Raw genomic sequence first — 20,743 nt, forward strand, 5'->3', positions numbered from 1 at the left:
TCACAAAAGTAAGTACACCCCTCCCATCTATCTTTTCATGTGACAACACTGAAGAAATGAGACTTTGCTACAATGTAAAGTAGTGAGTGTACAGCTTGTATAACAGTGTAAATTTGCTGTCCCCTCAAAATAACTCAACACACAGCCATTAATGTCTAAACCGCTGGCAACAAAAGTGAGTACACCCCTAAGTGACAATGTCCAAATTGGACCCAATTAGCCATTTTCCCTCCCCGGGGGGGAGGATTTTTTTTTTCCTTCCTCTGAATCAATAGTGGGTAAGTATTGTGGTAATGGAGGATTTCTATTTTTCTTTTTTTTATTGGTTGAACTAGATGGATTTTTTTTTAACCTGGCTAACTATGTAAGTTCTAGAGAGCAGTGTTAATTTCGTCGACTAAAACCGACTAAAACGTTTTCATCGACTAAATTAACGCAATTTTAGTCGGCTAAAATACGACTAAAACTAAAACAATTCAGATGACTAAAATACGACTAAAACTAAAATGGCATTTTAATCAAAAGACTATAACTAAAACTAAATCAAAATTTGCTGCCAAAATTAACACTGCTAGAGAGACTCCCATAATGTCATTTACATTTCCGGTGATTCATTTCTATATCTCTGTATCTTTCCAAAGGTCACTTTTCTACTAAAAATTGATCTTATAGAAAACGGATGCGTGGCACACTCACTCAGCAGGGCGGTGACGATCTCCTCCATGTTTTCCAGGAAGCTGCTGAGGTGCTGAGTGAAGGTCAGGTGAGGAGATGTGATCTGCGCAATCACCGCCGCAACCTCCGCCTTGGTGGCCTCAGAATGAGAGTCGTCTGTAAGGATTTCCGTCAAACACAGAATTCCATCCACCTGAAATGAGGGAAAAGTGTGCCATCAATTTCAAAAGTTTAACTATTTTACCTCCTTTTTTCAGTGCTTGTCTCTGCTCCTCTGATCATGTTGTGTATTGTATCACATGCCCATGCAAACTCCTGTATGTGGGCAGAATCATACGCCCACCTAGATAGCGTTTTGGAGAACACAGAAGATCAATAGAGAGCGGAAAAGACAAAGAAAAACATAATATCCCACGTCACTTCCAACTGTGTCACCAACAATCTACCTCAGGATTAGAAGTGTGGGTCATTGATAAAATGCAGAAACATCTTTCGGAGGCAGAAAGGTTCTTTAAATGATGTGAAAGGGAGACCTTTTGGATCTACTCCTTAGATTCCTTGTCACCAGGAGGCCTAAATGAAGAATTAGAAGTCTCCACCATTTTATAGAAAGTTTTTATCTCCGTCCTCCTCCCCCCCCCCCCCCCCCCCCCATCTTTTTTTTTTTTTATTAATTTTGGATATTAATTTCTATTCCAAGTTTATTTGTATTTTTTCTTTTTCATTTGTTCCTAATTTTGGATCTATTTAGACAAGTGAATACATATAAGTGCACAAGATGCCTTAATCTAAAATTTGTTCTAACAACCACAAGATAAACATACATCATAATTTATTTTTCCCATCTCCTTCAGTCTCTTTCCATTTTCTTTATTTTATCCCCATGTTGATTTCTTTGGAATTTAATTATTTATCTATTACTTAATTTATTGAGCATATTTTTTTATGTATATGTATACATTATTCATTTTTCTGAATACGAGTTTAATATAATAATGTTTCATACTGACAGAATAACTTTTAGGTTTGATTGGTATATCATTTTTTATGTAAACAAATTCCCATATTAATCAGATGAAGGCTTTTTAGTGTAAGTACACGAGTAGCCACTAGGTGGCATCTGATTGGTATATATTAGTGATCAACTGATAGTGTTTTTTTATTGCCGATACCAGACCAATATTTTGGTCATCGCATATCAGTATCGGCCGATATTTTTGTACATTAAAAAAACATTTTTTTTTTTTACAGGTGCTCTTGTGGAGGGATCTGGGGGTCTAAAAGACCCCAAACCCCTCCTCTGCACTTAAAAGCATTCAAAACGCCACATTTGGCTGTTTTGAATGCTGTAATTTTTTTTAATTTGGCGCCGAGTACCCGGAAGTGATGTCATGACATCACTTCCGGGTTTTTACATGGAGACCCGATCAGAGCCGAATGCGGCTTTGTTTGGGTCTTCTCTTCAGGGGCCGTGCAGGCTGGTTGCCAGTGGGATGGGAGACTGGGCAAGCCACGGAGGTTAGCGGGGGGGGCGTCTGCTGCCGCATCGGTTGTCATTACAAGACAGCCGACCGTTGGCTATGGACGGTACTGGGCTGATGCCTCTAGCTGCAGGCATCACTCCGGTACAGCACTTTCCAAAATATCGGTAACCTCAGAGGCTGATTCCGATATATCGTTTGATCTCTAGTATATATACACAAGACCTTCAGTTCAGTCCCTGTTGGGATTTGAACCCGTGACCAGCCACATCCCAGGCGGTAGCCCTGCTTACTAGGCTACCATCCTCTCTGGACATTCTTCCCTGAAGCCTATTATTTCAACCTTAGTCTTGCCATGCCTTGCTCATCACCCTTGATTCCCCACACCTGGTACTTCCCTATAAAAGTCCAGCCCCTTGCACTCCAGCTTGCTGATTATTGAGCTCCTGAGCCTTGATCAAGCTACTCCTCACCTGCTGCTCTTATCTACTACCACAAATCCACTGCTGACCAGGAATTGACTACCGACTACTCTTCTGCTTTGTACCTACCTACTGAACTGCTACCTCCGTTGCCGATCCGGATTGTCTGACCACGCTTACGGCTGCCCGCCCCGACCTTTGGCTCGTCTGACTTCTCTCTGGTTGTCCCTTGTCTGCTTCTCCACCTCCGGACCGAACCTGCACTCTGCCTGGCTGGGTGATCCTGGGGACCGCGACCTTGTGTTAGCTTGCAGCGCAGTCTATCCCCACCATCAGGGGCTCTAGTGAAAACCAGCTAGCACTTAGTTTCCCCAGCTCAGATGAACCCGTGTCCTCATCAGAGTACTACCTGGTGTCCATCCGGTATCCAGCACTGCTACCACCGTAGCCAACCCGGATTGTCTGGCCATGCCTCTGCCAGACTTCCTGCACCTACTACCGGCCTGAGGTCCTTGCCAATGGGCTCCACTCCTACCTCCGGCCAGCAGTCCTCTGACTCAGGTGAGCCTGTAGGATTGTTACAGTCCCATTATAGCTTGACAAAGAAGCACGCTATTAGGCCCAAGCCATACGGCGCATGCTCCGAAACGCGTCGCATTTTTATGACGTCACTACCGCAGGCTGTGGTCCATGGTGCGGTTCAGCACTCGTTTTCATCCTCTCTCCCCGGAAGCCAGCTTACACATCTACATCCAGGCAAGAAGGAAAAAGGGTTTACAGAAACTGCTGGAAGCACTGAAGCCCCGCTGTCCAGGACTCATAGAGGGACTCTCTACTCCCCATGTCAAATGTGAGTTTTTAAGAATCTGTGTTTCTTTTATATTAAATTATCTACAGTCTCCATTTAGAGGCGCCTTTGTGTTTCTTCAAAAATTGAGATGTGCTTGCAGTAGAATTGATTTATCTGTAAAGGCACATGATATTGTAAAGTACAAAAATAGAGAGAAACAAAGAGCACATAGTGGGATTTTACTACAAGAATAAAAATATTGCAGAGGATACAGCATTGTAAAATTGGCCAGCAGCTGTTTGACCAGGAAAAATAGGCCTAACTGGTGTATGCCAAACTTTTATCTATTGGGAGGAGGGTGCAGCAAACGTGATATACAACTACATTTAAACTTTTTTTTTTTTTGTTACTATTTTGGATCAGTTTTCCTTTGATAATAAAAAGCAAAAAAAAAGCAAAATGCGCACTATTTTTCTGGGCTGTACTATGGGTTCAAACAACATACTAATATGTGGTATCGCTGCGATTGTAGGGGGCAGGATCATTTATTTTGGATTGTTCTTTTTTTTTAAATTAGTATCAAGTGTCAGTGTGTTTTAGGTTGGATAAAAGAAAAAAAAAAAGAAAAATGCGCAATGTCGCTGCGATTGTAGGGGGCGGGATAATTTATTTTGGATTGTTCTTTGGTGGAAAGTTATGGTTGGAACAAAAAATATACAGCTACATTAAATTTAAAAAATGTTTTTTTTTTTTACTATTTTGGATCAGTTTTCCTTGGATAATAAAAAGCAAAAAAAAAAGCAAAATGCACACTATTGTTTCTGGGCTGTACTATGGGTACAAACAACAATCAACATACTTATATGTGATATCGCTGCGATTGTAGGGGGCAGGATAATTTAATTTGGATTGTTCTTTGGTGGAAAGTTATGGTAGGAACAAAAAATATTCAGCTACATTTAAAATTTATTTTTTGTTTTTTGTTACTATTTTGGATCAGTTTTCCTTTGATAATAATAAAAAAAATCAGGAGATATCCATGACCAATTATGACCAAATGAGAGCCCAATTTATCCTGGAAAAAAAAAACACGGTATAATCCACCTGGATGCACAAAGTAGTTTTGATGATGTGTACGGCTTTACTAACACATGTCAAAGTTGCAAAATTGTGCTTAGGCATTAGCATTTATTTTACCCTTAGGCACAAAGGGTTTAAGAGTTTGCTGTTTTTTTAATAAAAATAGAATTTCACTTTATGTTGGCATCAGTGTCACATTTATGCTCATAAAATTTCCCAGCGTAGTGTGGACTTTGCACATATCAGCCTTTACATTTAAAAAAATATATATATATATTTAGACATTTTTTTTACCAATAATCTTGTTTAACTAAACGCCGGCTTCCCCAGTACCCCACATTCTGGCCAATGGACCAGCTGGATGAATTATATAATCAAGCCAGTTCAAAACTATAATGAATAACTTCAACTTTATAAAAAAATAAATAAAAAAAAAACTCTATTGGAATTCTAGACTATCACAAATAGTTACATTTCGTAATAATTCACTATCTCAATTCTTTAAAATTATTAGACGTAGGTATTCTTATTGAAATCTGGAAACCACTCAGATGTTGTATGGCTTCAATTTCTTTTTAAATTGGATTATTTTCCCCATGCCTCTAAATTAAATAAATTCAAATTAATAACCATTTAATTGATTCATTAGTCATGGTTGTTTTGTTTTTAATTATGTCAAGATTAATTAGTGTTGGCTTGCTGAGAGACTCTGAATCAATTTGACTGATATTCCTTGTGGAATTCTAAGTGTTATTCACAGGTTTCTTTAAAATTTCCCCGGCTGCCCTCCGAGAACTGGGGGAGCGTAACTGACTTTTAGGGAAATCGGTTGTGATTGTTGCCCCCTAGTGTTAATGTTTAGGGATGCAGTTCCCACCCCCTCCACAATCTGATTGGTGGGGGTGGAAAAGAAAAATGTAATAACTGTTTTTAATTGACACACATGCTGGTACCGAAAATCCAGGACTTCTATCAGTACCTAAGAAAAAGTTTGGGAAAAAAATTGCAACAAACTGACTACATTCAATTCTGATGGGATATAATATAATATAATATAATACATTATTTTAGAAATCTATTTAACATTTCCTAAAATGCATTATACTATATAGAATAAAAATAGCAGAAGGCATTTTTGATCTTTTCAGGCTGTGAGACATTTTTGAAGTTATTTAGTTAATTGTCATACACTAAAATAATAAAAAAAAAAAATAAACATCTAATAACTGTTTCTAATTGACACACACTGCTCCCTGAAAATCCATGACTTCTATCAGTGCCTAAAAAATTGTTTAGGAAAAAATTGCAACAAACTGACTACATTTAATTCTAATTGGATATAATATAATATAATATAATATAATATAATATGACATTGTTTTTTTAGAAATCAATTAAAATTCCCTAAAATGCATTATACTATATAAAAAAAAATAGCAGAAGGTATTTTTGATCTTTTCAGGCCGTGAGCCATTTTTCAAGTTATTTAATTAATTGTCATACACTGGAATAAAAAAGTAAAATGTAATAACTGTTATTAATTGACATACATGCTGCTACCTGAAAATCCATGACTTCTATCAGTGCCTAAAAAAATGTTTAGAGAAAAATTGCAACAAACTGACTACATTTAATTCTAATTGGATATAATAGAATATAATATGAGATTTTTTTTTTTTTTAGAAATCAATTAAAATTCCCTAAAATGCATTATACTATATAAAAAAAAATAGCAGAAGGTATTTTTGATCTTTTCAGGCTGTGAGCCATTTCTCAAGTTATTTAATTAATTGTCATACACTGGAATAAAAAAAGTAAAATGTAATGTTATTAATTGACATACATGCTGCTACCTGAAAATCCAGGACTTCTATCAGTACTTAAGAAAAAGTTTGGGAAAACGAACTATGTTTATTTCTGATTAGACATAATATAATATAATATAATATAATATAATATAATAAAATATAATATATTATATTATATTATTATAAAATTCCCTAAAATGCATTATACTATATAGAAAAAAATATCAGAAGGCATTTTGATTTTTTTTTTTCAGGCTGTGAGCCATTTTTTAAGTTATTTAATTAACTGTCATACACTGGAACTAAAAAAAGTAAAATGTAATAATGGTATTAATTGACATACATGCTGCTACCTGAAAATCCAGGACTTCTATCAGTACTTAAGAAAAAGTTTGGGAAAACAAACTATGTTTATTTCTGATTGGACATAATATAATATATCATAATATGATATAATATAATATAATATAATATAACATAATATATGATATAATATAATATAATATAATATAATATAATATAATATAATATAATATAATATAATATAATATATTATTATAGAATTCCCTAATTGCATTTTAATATATAGAAAAAATATCAGAAGGCTTTTTGATTTTTTTCAGGCTGTGAGACATTTTACAAGTTATTTAATTAATTGTCATATACTGGAATAAAAAAGTAAAATGTAATAACTGTTATTAATTGACATACATGCTGCTACCTGAAAATCCAGGACTTCTATCAGTACTTAAGAAAAGGTTTGGTAAAACAAACTAACTATGTTTAATTCTGATTGTATATAATATAATATAATATAATATGTATTATTATAAAATTTCCTAAAATGCATTATAATATATAGAAAAAAAATAACAGAAGGCATTTTTGATCTTTTCAGACTGTGAGACATTTTTGCAGTGCTTTAATTAAGTCTCATACACTGAAATATGTTTTTACATAGTTAGTCTGGCTGAAAAAAGACACAAGGCCATCTAGTTCAACAAGTAGTATTTTTACTTTATCATATTTTACATACTTGACTATTAAAATATTTCTAAAGTAAAATATGATGCTTAATTTATATAAGTATTTAGGACTATTCTAAATTTGCAAAAAATATTTTGTTGTCTTGAAATCAAAAGGAATTTGTGTTTCTTACTAATTGTACTCCATCAATTATTAAGAACCTTTTTTTTTTTTTCTTTGATCATAGCAGATGAAAAAAGTACAATACCTGAAAATATATATATAAATAACACTCCTTATGCTTCAGGCAAAATTGTACATATACTTTAGTGATCAATATCTCTTTCTTAACAATCCCTCGATAATGTTAAGCCCTCTTTATTTATTTTTATTTTATTTATTTTTTTCAATTTTTTCAATTATTTTTTTTTTTTTTATTTGTTGGTTGCCTTTAAAACAAAAAAAAACAAAAAAACAACTTCATTAGATAACATAGCAAGAAAAACAAACAAGTCATCAGTAAACATTTTTTTTAATGCATGTAAGCAAATATTTCCCGTAGTGTGACATTTACAAAAATGCCAGCCATGAACAAAAAAAAGACCAAAAAAAAACCCAGCAAGCGTTTCTCTAAAAGCCTCGGGGCGAGGATCGTATGCGAGTGAACTAAATTTCGAGGCTTCTTATGGTCTGGGAGTGAAACAGATGGTTTGGGAAAATCAACCGTCGTTTAAAATAAAAGTAAATGAGGATATATTTGATGGCATATGTACTGCGAGGAGAATGTAAATGTTTCACTAATATTCATACCAGTAATAAAATGATAACAATTTTATTTATTAAATGGCAGTTTTATTTAGAAAATAATTTTTCTTTTATAAAAATGTTTCAATGTTTATGAGTATCAATAAATAAAACATAATAAAAACATAACCATGTATTTTATTTACAAGATGCTTCCCAGAAAAAAAAAAAAAAAATACCCAGAATTCTGATTGCTGACCATGTCTGTACTCCTTAGTATCTTTATTATAATCAAAGCCATTTCAATTACAAAGCTCGCAAATTACTGAGATCTTTAAATAATTGATGGATCTCCACGGACATGACGTCTCTTGATTTCATTAAAAAAAAAAAATAGGGAAGCCAGACCAAGCAAAAACCGGCAGAGGAGCTGTCAATTTATGTAATAATAATGACAAATTGCTTGTTGGAAAACTTGCCGTTAAAAACAAGGCCATAGATAAAACAAAAATATTCTGTGGAAAGGTGAATTTTATTTACCTCGGGGTCCCAGGCCACATAAAACAAACAGCGGACAGGTTTGTTGTGTCAGGCATTTGATTGATCCGTAACGATAAACTAGAAAAAGGGCGAAAATAAGGAAAACATCTCAGAGTTTTGGCTGGGAAATAAATAATGTATTTGATAATGATCATAGGTAAACAAATATGGTTTCCTGGCATTTTTTTTTTTCATTATGATGAGGATGGTACTCAGAAAATGGTGACCTTGCAGCTTCTCTTAGTGGTCTTCGTGATGGACAAGGTTGCAGAAACAAAGTTTTCAGTTAAAAAAAAAAAATTTAAGAAACTTTTTTAGCCAATTCTTGACTTCATAGATCACAGCCGGAAATAAAGGAATCCAGTAGATATGTTAAGTGATATGCTCCATCTTCTAGAAATTAAAAAAGGTATTGATTCAAAAGGTCAAACCAATTAATTTAAAGCAAACCTAAAATATCTGCTCACAAATCTTTCTTGTTGCTGCAATTATAAAAGGTTAAGTTGAGGAAAGTGAAAAAATAGCAGGTGGCTTCTACACTCCATAGGATGTGCATAGTCTTCTTGGCTTGCTAAATGATCTGGTTCCTGGGTAGGTGGCCTCTACAGCCCAGAGGATCTCCACAGTCTGCTTGGCTTGGTAAAGTGTCTGGTTCCCGGGTAGATGGCCTCTACATCTCAGAGGTTTTCCATGGTCTCCTTAGCTTGGTAAATGGTCTGGTTCCCGGATAGGTGGCCTCTACATCTCAGAGGTTTTCCATGGTCTCCTTAGCTTGGTAAATGGTCTGGTTCCCGGATAGGTGGCCTCTACATCTCAGAGGTTTTCCATGGTCTCCTTAGCTTGGTAAATGGTCTGGTTCTCGGACAGGTGACATCTACACCCCAGAGGATCTCCACAGTCTCTCTGGCTTGCTAAATGGTCTGGTTCCTGGGTAGGTGGCCTCTACATCTCAGGAGGCTCTCCATGTTCTCCTTGGCTTGGTAAATGGTCTGGTTCTCGGGCAGGTGGCCTCTACAACCCAGAGGGTCTCCACAGTCTCCCTGGCTTGCTAAATGGTTTGGTTTCCCAGTAGGTATCCTCTACATCTCAGATGATCTCCATGGTCTCCTTTGTTTGGTAAATGGTCTGGTTCTCGGGCAGGTGGCCTCTACACCCCAGAGGATCTCCACAGTCTCCTTGGCTTGGTAAATGGTCTGGTTCCTGGGTAGGTGGCCTCTACACCCCAGAGGATCTGTACAGCCTCCTTGGCTTGGTAAATGGTCTGGTTCCCGGGTAGATGTCTTCTACACCCCAGAGAATCTCCACAGCCTCCTTAGCTTGCTAAATGATCTGGTTCCCGGATAGGTGGCCTCTGCACCCTAGAGGATCTCCACAGTCTCTTTGGCTTGGTAAATAGTTTGGTTCCCAGGCAGGTGGCTTCTACACTCTATAAGATCTGCACAGTCTTCTTGGCTTGGTAAACAGTCTAATTCCCGGGTAAGTGTCCTTTTCAACCCAGAGAATCTCCATGGTCTCCTTGGATTGGTAAATGGTTTGGTTCCCAGGCAGGTGGTCTCTGCACCCCAGAGGATCCCAACAGTCTCCTTGGCTTGGTAAATGGTCTGGTTCCCGGGTAGGTGGCCTCTACACCCCAGAGGATCTCCACAGTCTCCTTGGCTTGCTAAATGATCTGGTTCACGGGGTAGGTGGGCTCTACACCTCAGATGATCTCCACAGTCTCCTTGACTTGCTAAATGATCTGCTTCCCTGGTGGGTGGCCTCTACACCCCAGAGGATCTCCATAGTCTCCCTGGCTTGGTAAATGGTCTGGTTTCCCGGGCAGGTGGCCTCTGCACCCCGGAGGATCCCGACAGTCTCCTTGGCTTGGTAAATGATCTGGTTTCCGGGTGGGTGGCCTCTACACCCCAGAGAATCTCCACAGTTTCCTTGGCTTGCTAAATTATCTGGTTCTGGGGTAGGTGGGCTCTACACCTCAGAGGATCTCCACAGTCTCCTTAGCAGGCTAAATGATCTGGTTCCCGGGTAGATGACCTCTACACCTCAGAGGATCTCCACTGTCTACTTGGCTTGCTAAATAGTCTTTAGGTGTTCAGGTCACTGCCTGGTGACTTCCCATTGGCTAGCCATCGACAGGGTCATAAGGACTCCAACCATGACATGATGAGATCATAACAAGTGGCTGATTTTAAAATACAGAGTGCACTATGTTTTTCCCTTTTGCTTTCGTGAGCACGCCAGCTGGGTTAGTATCTGCCAGGACTGGAATCTGAACCCAGGACCTCTACTGGGTCCGGCTATAGCTCTTCTTCCTGAGTCACCTGAGATGCTAGACAGCTTCCTGCTTGATCCCTTAGAGAAACTTACTTTCTATCTTTTTCTGGTAAACCTTAAAACTCTTTGCTCCTCCCATGAACTTCCTGTTTAAGCCATGCCTTTAAACTTCCTTTTTGCCAGATTATGGTGTTCTCTCCAGCCGATAGCTTACTCCTATCGCTCCAGCTGCAGCCTGCATCTTCATTACCACTCAGTACCGACCTTTGGCTTGTTCCTCATCTACGCTTCTGCTGGATCCCTATCTGCAACCACTCTTTACCAACCTTTGGCTTGTTTAATCACTACACTTCTGCTTGATCTTTACCTGCTATATCTGACACTAGACCGCAGGCTGGCTCACCTCCTGGTACTAGCTCTTGTGAACACCGGTTAGTACTTTCTCAGGTGAGCCCCGCCATGATGACCTGCTTCTGTTCTTATCCAGTTAGTCAGCGAGTGCATCGCTACTGCTATAACTACTGGTCTCCTAGCCTGACTCTACATCGGGACTGCCCTTGTGGGAAGCTTGGGGCTTTCTCTGTGCCTGATATATGCAACTTGGAAAGAGAGCGTTCCCTGGCTGGGGATCACCCAGAACACTCACCTTCTTCCTATTGGGCTCATTCAGGGTGACAGTAGTTGCTTGGCACCCCCATGACAAGGCAAGAGGGAAACATCAGTTGTATCATAACTGGAAATATGTGGACTGATCGTATTTGGCTTTGGTTGTATTGAAGATCTCTGCTTCTCTCTTGTTATTCAGTAAAAGAAAATAAGGGGGAAACTACTGAACTGGAGTCACTTTATTTTGTTATCTGGCCCAAATCTGGAAAATTATAGGTAAACTAGGCCCTTTGGATCTTCCAGAGGAGGGGCGGAAGATGATGGTGCCTTTACTTTGTCTGATGAGAACACACGGTACATTGGCTCCTTCCGGGCGTGGGGGTGTACTGGCTAATGGAATAGTACTGGCTAATGGAACCCGAGAAGCTAACGTAGCTTTCATGTTCATTTGGCTCTGTCTACATTCCCCCCTCCCCCATGTGCATTTTTCATGATAAATATTTGGCACAACTAACCAAGCATTACAGCATTGCCATCAATTAGCGGTTAGCCATGTGCTACACCTATATACCGGAAGACTCAGCTTTCATGTCATCAATTTTCATATAAATGATGAATAACAGAAACAAATAAATAAAAAAAAAGTTTATTTGTCCTTCCTGTTATTTGTTTTGCATGAATAATTAAAACGATCTTTTATTTCATTAGGATAAGGGATATTTAACAATGTTTGTGATATCTAAAGTGCAGCATTATGGTGGACAGAGAGTGTTTTGTCTTTATTGTGGGATTTTTCATTTATAAATGTGATGGAGCTGAGCCCTCTGCTGATGTCATCTTCTCCTTCAACACTCAGCACTGTGGTTCAGTAAAACGTCTTGTGGTTGAGATAGACTATCTAGAGGCTGAGAACATTATCAACAAAGGGATGGGAAGCAATCTTTAGAACCTGCAGGGGTCTACCTCCTTCTGTATGGGCAGTGGCCCATGGTAAGACAGAACCAAGTTCCCATTAACAGAGGATTATGGGAAAGAATAGAGATGTAGTAGCCATGAAAGGTCAGCAACTGTATCCTCCTGCCGTCCTGGCTGTGACTATTTCCTCTACTGCAAAAATTCTATACCTTGCACATGCAAATATTTGTAGACACCTGACCACCACACCTATATGGGCTTGTTGGACATCCCACTCCAGAACAATGGCCATTATTTATGGAGTTGACCCCTCTCCTCAAGACCAATAAAATGGAGTTGTCCTCATTTGAGGCTATAACATCTTCCACTTTCTGGGGATATTTTACACAAGATTTAGGAGGGTGTGTGTAGGAATTGGTCCCTATTTGTGAGGTCAAGTACTGATGTTGGATTGGAAGAACTGGCTCAGACCGTGGACCTCATGTTGGGCGCCAAAATAAAATTCATCCAAAAGGTGTTCAGTGCGGTTGAGGTCAGGGCGCTGTGCAGGGAACTCAAGTTCCTCCATTACCTCAAACCCACTGAACACCTTTGGGATGGGAAGATCTGATCCCAAAAGTGTTGAAGGTAGGTTCTAATGTTGGATGAGAAGCAGTGGCGGCTGGTTCTCCATGGGCTGGGGGGGCGGCAGAAGGACCACACCATACCCCCCCGGACCATACCAGCCTGCATGCCGTACCCACCCCACCCCCTCCCAGTCGCTGGCTCACATTCACCGTGAACATGTGGAGGGCAGGCAGGCAGCAGCCTTCTCCTCAGTCTCCTGCCTCTCCTCCCTCCTGCTCCTCCTTGGTCCTTGGCCAATGGTATGGCTTCTCCTTGTGGCCAATTGGGAAACGGGTCTAAGGACCCACTTCCTGATTGGCCAGGAGGAGAATTCGAGTGACAATAGCGAATATTCATTCGCTTTTGTCACACAACTGGGTGGGCTCATTGCTCTGTGCCCTGAGCCCATCCTTTTTTGAAACCTATTAGAGCCTCTGTATCTAATCACGTGCTTCAAAAAAAAACAAAAAAAACCCATTGGAATCCATGTGTCCGGCGCCCTACATGTACATTAGGGGGCCAGACGCATGGATGGGGGGGGCGGCGTCCCTGCGCCCCCAATGGACGGGCCACCACTGATGAGAAGACCCAGTTTTAAAGGTCTTCCAAATGTAGGATTGAGGTCAGGGCTCTGTGCAGGACCCTGCAATTCCTCCACACTAAACTGGTCACCCCATGTGTTTATGGAGCTGGATTTTGAACACAGGGGGGTGCACAGTCATGCTGGAATAGAAAAGATCTTCACCAAATGGTTACCGCATGGCTGGAAGAGCACAGGTGTCTATAATGTCTTTGTATGATGGAATATTACCAGGACCCTTCACTGGAAACACCTGGACTCCATCGTTAGGGGGGGGGGGGGGTTACGTACTTTTGGTTGCACAATAGCTGTGATAGTTGGATGTTCACAAAGGTTTAACAATATAACCGCTTGTCGATCAATTCAAGTATGAGAAGGGGGGCAGAGTGGATCTCCTGTGCCGGATCATGTTCCTAGCACTTAATCCAGCACTCCCGGGTAGGGGGTGTGCGCGCACATCAACGGCACACTAGTTGTGCTGTGTTTAGTCACAGCACAAGCCAATCAATGGGTGCTGGCAGATGGAAGACCGTTTGCACCCACTGATTCCAGAAGAGGATGAAAGGACAGAAGAGAACAATATAGAGCTCCATCCTGACAGCGGAGAATGTGCCGGTTTTTGTTTCCCTGCAAAGCACATCCCTTAGTAAAAGCAGCACACAGTACACATAAACACTGGCTAGGCACACATTTAACCCTTTAATCACTCTAGATGTTAACCTCTTCCCAGCCAGTGTCATTAGTACGGTGACAGTATATTTTTAGCAGTGATCATCACTACATTAGTGTCACTGATTCCCACAATGTGTCAGTTAGTGTCAGATTGACCGCCATACTATCACATTCCCATTATAAATCGCTGATCACTGCCATTACTTTTATTAACAAAATAAATTAATAAAAATGTCAGTATAAATCCCCTAGTTTGTAGAAGCTATACTGTTTGTGTAAACCAATCAATATATGCTTATTGGGATTCTTTATTACCAAAAACATGTAACAGGATACATACTGGCCTAAATTTATGAAGAAATTAGAATTTTTTGTATTTTTTTTTTTTTATTGGATAGGTTTTATAGAAGAAATTAACAAAATATTGTTTCCTTAGTATATATCCCATAGTTTGTAGACACTATAACGTTTGTGTAAACCAATCAATATACGCTTATTGGGATTCTTTTTTTACCAAAAAATATGTAGCAGGATACATACTGGCCTAAATTTATGAAGAAATTTGAATTTTTGGTATTTTTTTTTTAATTAGATATGTTTTATAGAAGAAAGTAAAAAATATTGTTTTTATTCAAATATCTGTGTCTTTTTCCATTTATAGTGCAAAAAAAAAAAAGGAAAAATCCCAGTGGTGATCAAATACCAACAAAAGAAAATTCTATTTGTAGGAAATAAAATGATACAAAATGTAATTTGTGTACAGTTTTGCAATAATCAGTTAAAGTAACAGTGCTAAAAAGCAAAAAATGTCCTGGTCATGAAGGGGGGGGGGGGTAATCTTCCAGGAGGGCAAGTGGTTAACCACTTCAGCCCGGAAGATTTTACCCTTTCCTGACCAGGCCCTATTTTGCGATTTGGCACTGTGTTTTTTTTTTAACAGACAATTGCGTGGTGGTGCGACGCTGTTCCCAAATACAATTGATGTCATTTTTCCCCCCATAAATAGAGCTTTCTTTTGGTGGTATTTGATCACCTGTGCGATTTTAATTTTTTGCACTATAAACAAAAAAAGAGCGACAATTCTGAAAAAAAAACAATATTTTTCACTTTCTGTTATATGACATTCTCAAAAAAAAATGTAAAAATCTAATTTTTTAAATATTTTAGGCCAATTTGTTTTCTGCTACATATTTTTGGTAAAAAAAAAAAATCGCAATAATCGTATTTTGATTGGTTTGCGCAAAAGTTATCGCGTCTACAAACTATGGGAAGATTTATGTAATTTTTATTGTTTTTTTTTTTACTAGTAATGGCGGCGATCTGCGTTTTTTTGCAGGACTGCGACATTGCGGCGGACAGATCGGACCCCTGACTGACATTTTTGACACTTTTGGGGGGACCAGTGACATTACTACAGTAATCAGTACTAAAAATATGCACTGTCACTGTACTAATGACACTGGCAGGGAAGGGGTTAACACCAGGGGTGATCAAGGGGTTAAATGTAAGCCTAGGGGAGTGATTCTAACTGTGTGGGGTGTGGCTTCTGAAATGACCACAGAGACCTGTGATCCTATATAGAAGGAGCTCTGTGATCATTCCAGGGAGAAGGACGGTCAGCTGTGTTTACAACATCCGACCGTCCTTCTCTCTCAGCGGGGAGCAATCGCGGGTGTCAGGCGGCAATCAGAGCCGCCTGACATGTGCATCAGAGTAGCCGCTGACGAGTGGGGGTGGGAGCGCGCCGGCGGCGGTGTGCGCTCGCCCCCTAGGTCCAGGCGCGCAGCTGACGTATACCTACGTCGGTTCGCGCAGGAGGGCCGCCCTGCCACAGTATAACTGCATCAGGCAGTCGGGAAGCGGTTAATAACCGTTTATTAAGAAATAAGCAGAAATGACACAACATCAAAAACAGTTTTCCATTTGTAACAGAAAATATGACATCAAGTATACAAATATAGTAGGAAAAAACAGTTACATAAGGAAAATTACCCGTGAATTGTAGGAGCGATTAGTATGACTGAGCCAGGATGGAGGTTTTGTAATTGTAAATAGGAAAAAACGAGTGCGCTATCTGGACCACATCAATAACACAATAAAAAAAACTGTCACACAAAAAAAATATGCAATGTGAAAACAATTACAATGTAAACATTGTGTACAAATATTCTTCATAAAACATTCACTGATGTGAAAATTACAATAGTGAAAAAGAAAGCAAAAAAAAAGCTTTCACATAGAAAGTCCCATAAACATAAATGGTAAATGGTGATGTTCAATGAAACAGAACTCCAATCCCAGTTGACGCCCTCTGAGGGGAAACGTGTTGGGTGGAGCCAGCTGTGTCGTCACCCCGCACGGTCGGCACTGCAGGCGGCCATGCTCTCTTGATATACAAGCCTGTGTCAGGATTTTTAATGTAAGTGCCACTTTTAAGTAAATACGTTTTTATACAAGAAGTAATGCACTGTTAGCCCCGGTTCACACTGAGGCCGCCTGACAAGTCGCACTCCATTCAGTGCAATGGAACTGTTCTAATTGGAGCAACTCAAAGTGCCCGACTTAGAAAAAGGTTTCTGTACTACTTGGGGGGACTTGCATTGACTTCTATTAGAGAAGTCGTTTGCAAGCCCTGCTGAAGTCGCGCTGCATGGGGCAGCTTCAGAGTCGGGCGACTTTGAAGCCGCCCCAGTGTGATCCCAGCTTTAGCTTCTCCTTTTCATCATCGAGCTGAGATCTCTAGAGTGTTGGGACGTGGGTATGGTCCATCCAGGCTCCAGCCCCCGTGGTCAAGCATTTTGATCGGTTGGTTGCCGGCTCTATTGGGCCTCCTTGTCTGCTGGGACGAGCGACATCCTACAAGCTTTTGCAGCATCTCTGGTAAGCAGCCACCGGCTGGTTGGAGTCTCAAACAAAGCCGGATGCGGCTTCAATCGCGTCTCCGATGACGTAACACGGAGGCGGCGTCCATAACGTCATGTCCGGGTTACTCGGCTGCTAAAGGTGCCGAATTTAAAAAGTGCCAGTATTCAAAAATGCTGTTTTTGGCATTTTGAATACATTGAAGTGCAGTGGAGGGGTTTGGTGTCTTTTAGACCCCCGATCTCTCCATAAAGTCACTGCCTATTACTGTCACAAGGGATGTTTACATTGCTTGTGACAGCAATAAAAGTGATCCGTTTTTTTTTTTTTTTAAACTGTGCTAAAACTAAAAAAATAAATAGGAAAAAAATAAAAAAATTTAGCCGCCCCCCTCGCCGTGAGCTCGCGCGCGAAAGCAAGCGTATACGGAAGTCGCAGTTCAAGTTCAAACCCCACATGTGAGGTATCACCGCAATCACCAGAGCAAATAATTAAATGAAGAGCTACACTCTAACTCTAAACTGGTAACCGTTAAACATTTTTAAAGCGACGCCTATGGAGATTTTTATGTACCAAAGTTTTGTCGCCATTCCGCGAGTGTGCGCAATTTTAAACCGCAACATGTTGGGTATCTATTTACTCGGTGTGACATCATCTTTGTATATCACAATATACAAAAAAAATGGGCTAACTTTACTGTTTAGTATTTTTAAATGCAGCGAAATGTAATTTTTCTTAATTTTTCCCCCCAAAAAAATGGGGTTTGAAAGACCGCTGCGGAAATACCGCGTGACAAAAAATATTGCAATGACTGCCATTTTATTCTTCAGAGTCTTTGCTAAAAAAATATATATATATATATAATGTTTGGGGGTTCTAAGTAGTTTTCTAGCAAAAAAAAATACAGATTTTAACTTGTGACTAACATGTGTCAAAAATGGACTCGGTCCTTAAGTGGTTAAGAGAGTCCTCCTAATCTCAGCTTGTTCCCTGTATAGAAGACACCTGGGAGCCAGAAATCTGCTGATTGGTTGGGGATCAAATACTTATTTCACTCAATAAAATGCAAATCAATTTATAACTTTTTTGAAATGTGTTTTTTTGGATATTTTTGTTGTTATTCGGTCTCTCACTCATAAAATAAACCGACCAATAATATTATAGACTGATCATTTCTTTGACAGTGTAAAAAATGTACAAAATCAGCAGGGGGTCAAATAATTTTTCCCCCTCACTGTATATAGCTGAGGAATCGGTGTATCTGCATGGAAAGGAAGCTCCCCCTCTTCTTTTTGTTCCTGTATCCCCCCCCCCCCCCCCCGATGCCTTGTGCTTTCCATGTCCATACCCCTTAGCACCTAAGGGCCCCGTAATGGCCTTCTCCTGGCAGCTACTGGTTTTTATGCCCATCTCCTCCTGCAATCAAGTTGTTTTAACCACTTTAAGACCGGAGGATTATCCTGCTTTACGTCCAGGCCACTTTTTGCAACTTGGCACTGCGCGACTTTAACTGACAATTGCGCGGTCATGCGACGCTGTACCCAAACAAAATTGACGTCCTTTTTTTTCCCACAAACAGAGCTTTCTTTTGGTGGTATTTGATCACCTCTGCGATTTTTATTTTTTGTGATATTAATAAAAAAATAGCGAAAATTTTGCAAAAAAATTTACATTTTCTACTTTGACAGTTAAAAAATATCCAATATATTCAATTTTTGTCATATATTTAGGCCAAAATGTATTTAGCTACATGTCTTTGACAAAAAAATTCTCAAAGAGTGTATTTTTAACCGCTTTAAGACCGGAAGATTTTACCCCATTCCTGACCAGGCCATATTTTGTGATTCGGCACTGCGTTACCTTAACGGACAATTGCGCGGTCGTGCAATGCTGTACCCAAATTAAATTTATGTCCTTTTTTTCCCCACAAATAGAACTTTCTTTTGGTGGTATTTGATCACCTGTGTGATTTTTATTTTTTGCGCTATAAACAAAAAAAGAGCGACAATTTTGAAAAAATAACAATATTTTTCACATTTTTTTAATATGAAATTTTCAAAAAAAAATGTAAAAATCTAAATTTTTTGACATTTTAGGCCAATTTTTTTTCTGCTACATATTTTTGGTAAAAAAAAAAAAAAAATCGTAATAAGCGTATTTTGATTGGTTTGCGCAAAAGTTATTGCGTTTACTAACTATGAGAAAGATTTATGTCATTTTTATTGTTTTTTTTTGTTTTACTAGTAATGGCGGCGATCTGCGATTTTTTTTTTTTTTTTTTTTTTGCGGGACTGCGACATTGCGGCGGACAGATCGGACCCCTAACTGACATTTTTGACACTTTTGGGGGACCAGTGACATTACTGCAGTAATCAGTGCTATAAATATGCACTGTTACTGTAAAAATGACACTGGCAGGGAAGGAGTTAACTTTATTGGCGATCAAGGGGTTAAGTGTGTCCCTAGGGGCGTGCTTCTAACTGTTAGGGGACTTGGCTAGTGAAGTAATCACAGAGACATGCGATCCTACATAGCAAGATCCTATGATCTCTGCAGTTACATCAGGGAGAATGATAGACGGTTGTGTTTACATCAGCCGCCTGCCTTTCTCCCTCTCCTGAGGGAGATCGCGAGTGACCGGCGGACATCGGAGCCGCCGGTCACACGCGCGGGGAAGGCAGGGAACAAGCGGGGGCGGGAGGGCGCCTCCTACAGGCTCCTGGGCGAGCGACGTAGTACTACATCACTTTGCCCAGGAGAGGCTGACTGCCGCAGTAAATAGTCGTGCGGCGGTCGGCATGGGGTTGAGGGCTCGTAGCTCCCCCTGGTGTCCGCTGTTTTTTGTGCCTTTAATTTTAGTGGCGTTAAGTGAATCATTTATTTCCTTTTTCCATTACTCAGTTAGCAGAAATTAGCAGCCATCCAATTCATTCTACAAAAATAATACTAAAAATAGCGGCGCTCCCAGTCTACCCCACAATCTCATAGTAAGTTTATTCATATTAGCGATCGACCAATATCGTTTTTTTATTGTCGATACCAAAATTTTGGTCATCGGATATCGGTATTGGCCGATATTTTCAGACATTTAAAAAAATTATTTCTTTTTTTTCACAGGTACTCTTGTGGAGGAATCTGGGGGTCTTAACCACTTGCCGACTGCCGCACAACTATTTACGTCGGCAGTCAGGCCCTCACAGGCAGAGCGACGTAGGGCTACATCGCTAGCCTGTAAGGGTGTGGGGAGCGAGTGCGCGCCGCCGGAGGCGCGCTCCCACTCTCGCGCGGTCACGGTACCCCCTGCGCGTGTGCCTGACAGACCCGATGTCCGCCGGGCACTCGCGATCGTCCGTGACAGCGGGAGAAAGGCAGGCGGCTGATGTAAACAAGCCGCCTGTCATTCTCCCTGTGTAAGAATGGAGATCACACGGTTCTACTATGTAGGACCGTTGATCACTGTTCTTACACACACAGCCACAGCCAATCACAGTTAGAAGCACGCCCCTAGGACACACTTAACCCCTCCCTCTCCAATACAGTTAACCCCTTCCCTGCCAGTGTCATTTTTACAGTAACAGTGCATATGTATAGCACTGATTACTGCAGTAATGTCACTGGTACCCCCAAAAGTGTCAAAAATGTCAGTCAAGGGTCCGATCTGTCCGCTGCAATGTCGCAGTCCCGCAAAAAAAAAAATCGCAGATCGCCGCCATTACTCGTTAAAA

At 40.0% G+C, this 20,743-nt stretch overlaps 1 protein-coding gene across 1 annotated transcript in view; it reads right to left on the bottom strand.

Moving 5' to 3' along the window:
- INSC (INSC spindle orientation adaptor protein) overlaps positions 1-20,743 on the bottom strand; it is a 180,186-nt gene that overhangs the window by 23,636 nt on the left and 135,807 nt on the right. Inside the window, 1 exon segment of the mRNA XM_082269791.1 lies at positions 697-868. Within this exon segment, the coding sequence (XP_082125917.1) occupies positions 697-868 (172 nt within the window).

This window comes from Pelophylax lessonae (assembly GCF_965119305.1).
Source record: "Pelophylax lessonae genome assembly, chromosome: 10".
Taxonomy (NCBI): Eukaryota; Metazoa; Chordata; class Amphibia; order Anura; family Ranidae; genus Pelophylax; species Pelophylax lessonae.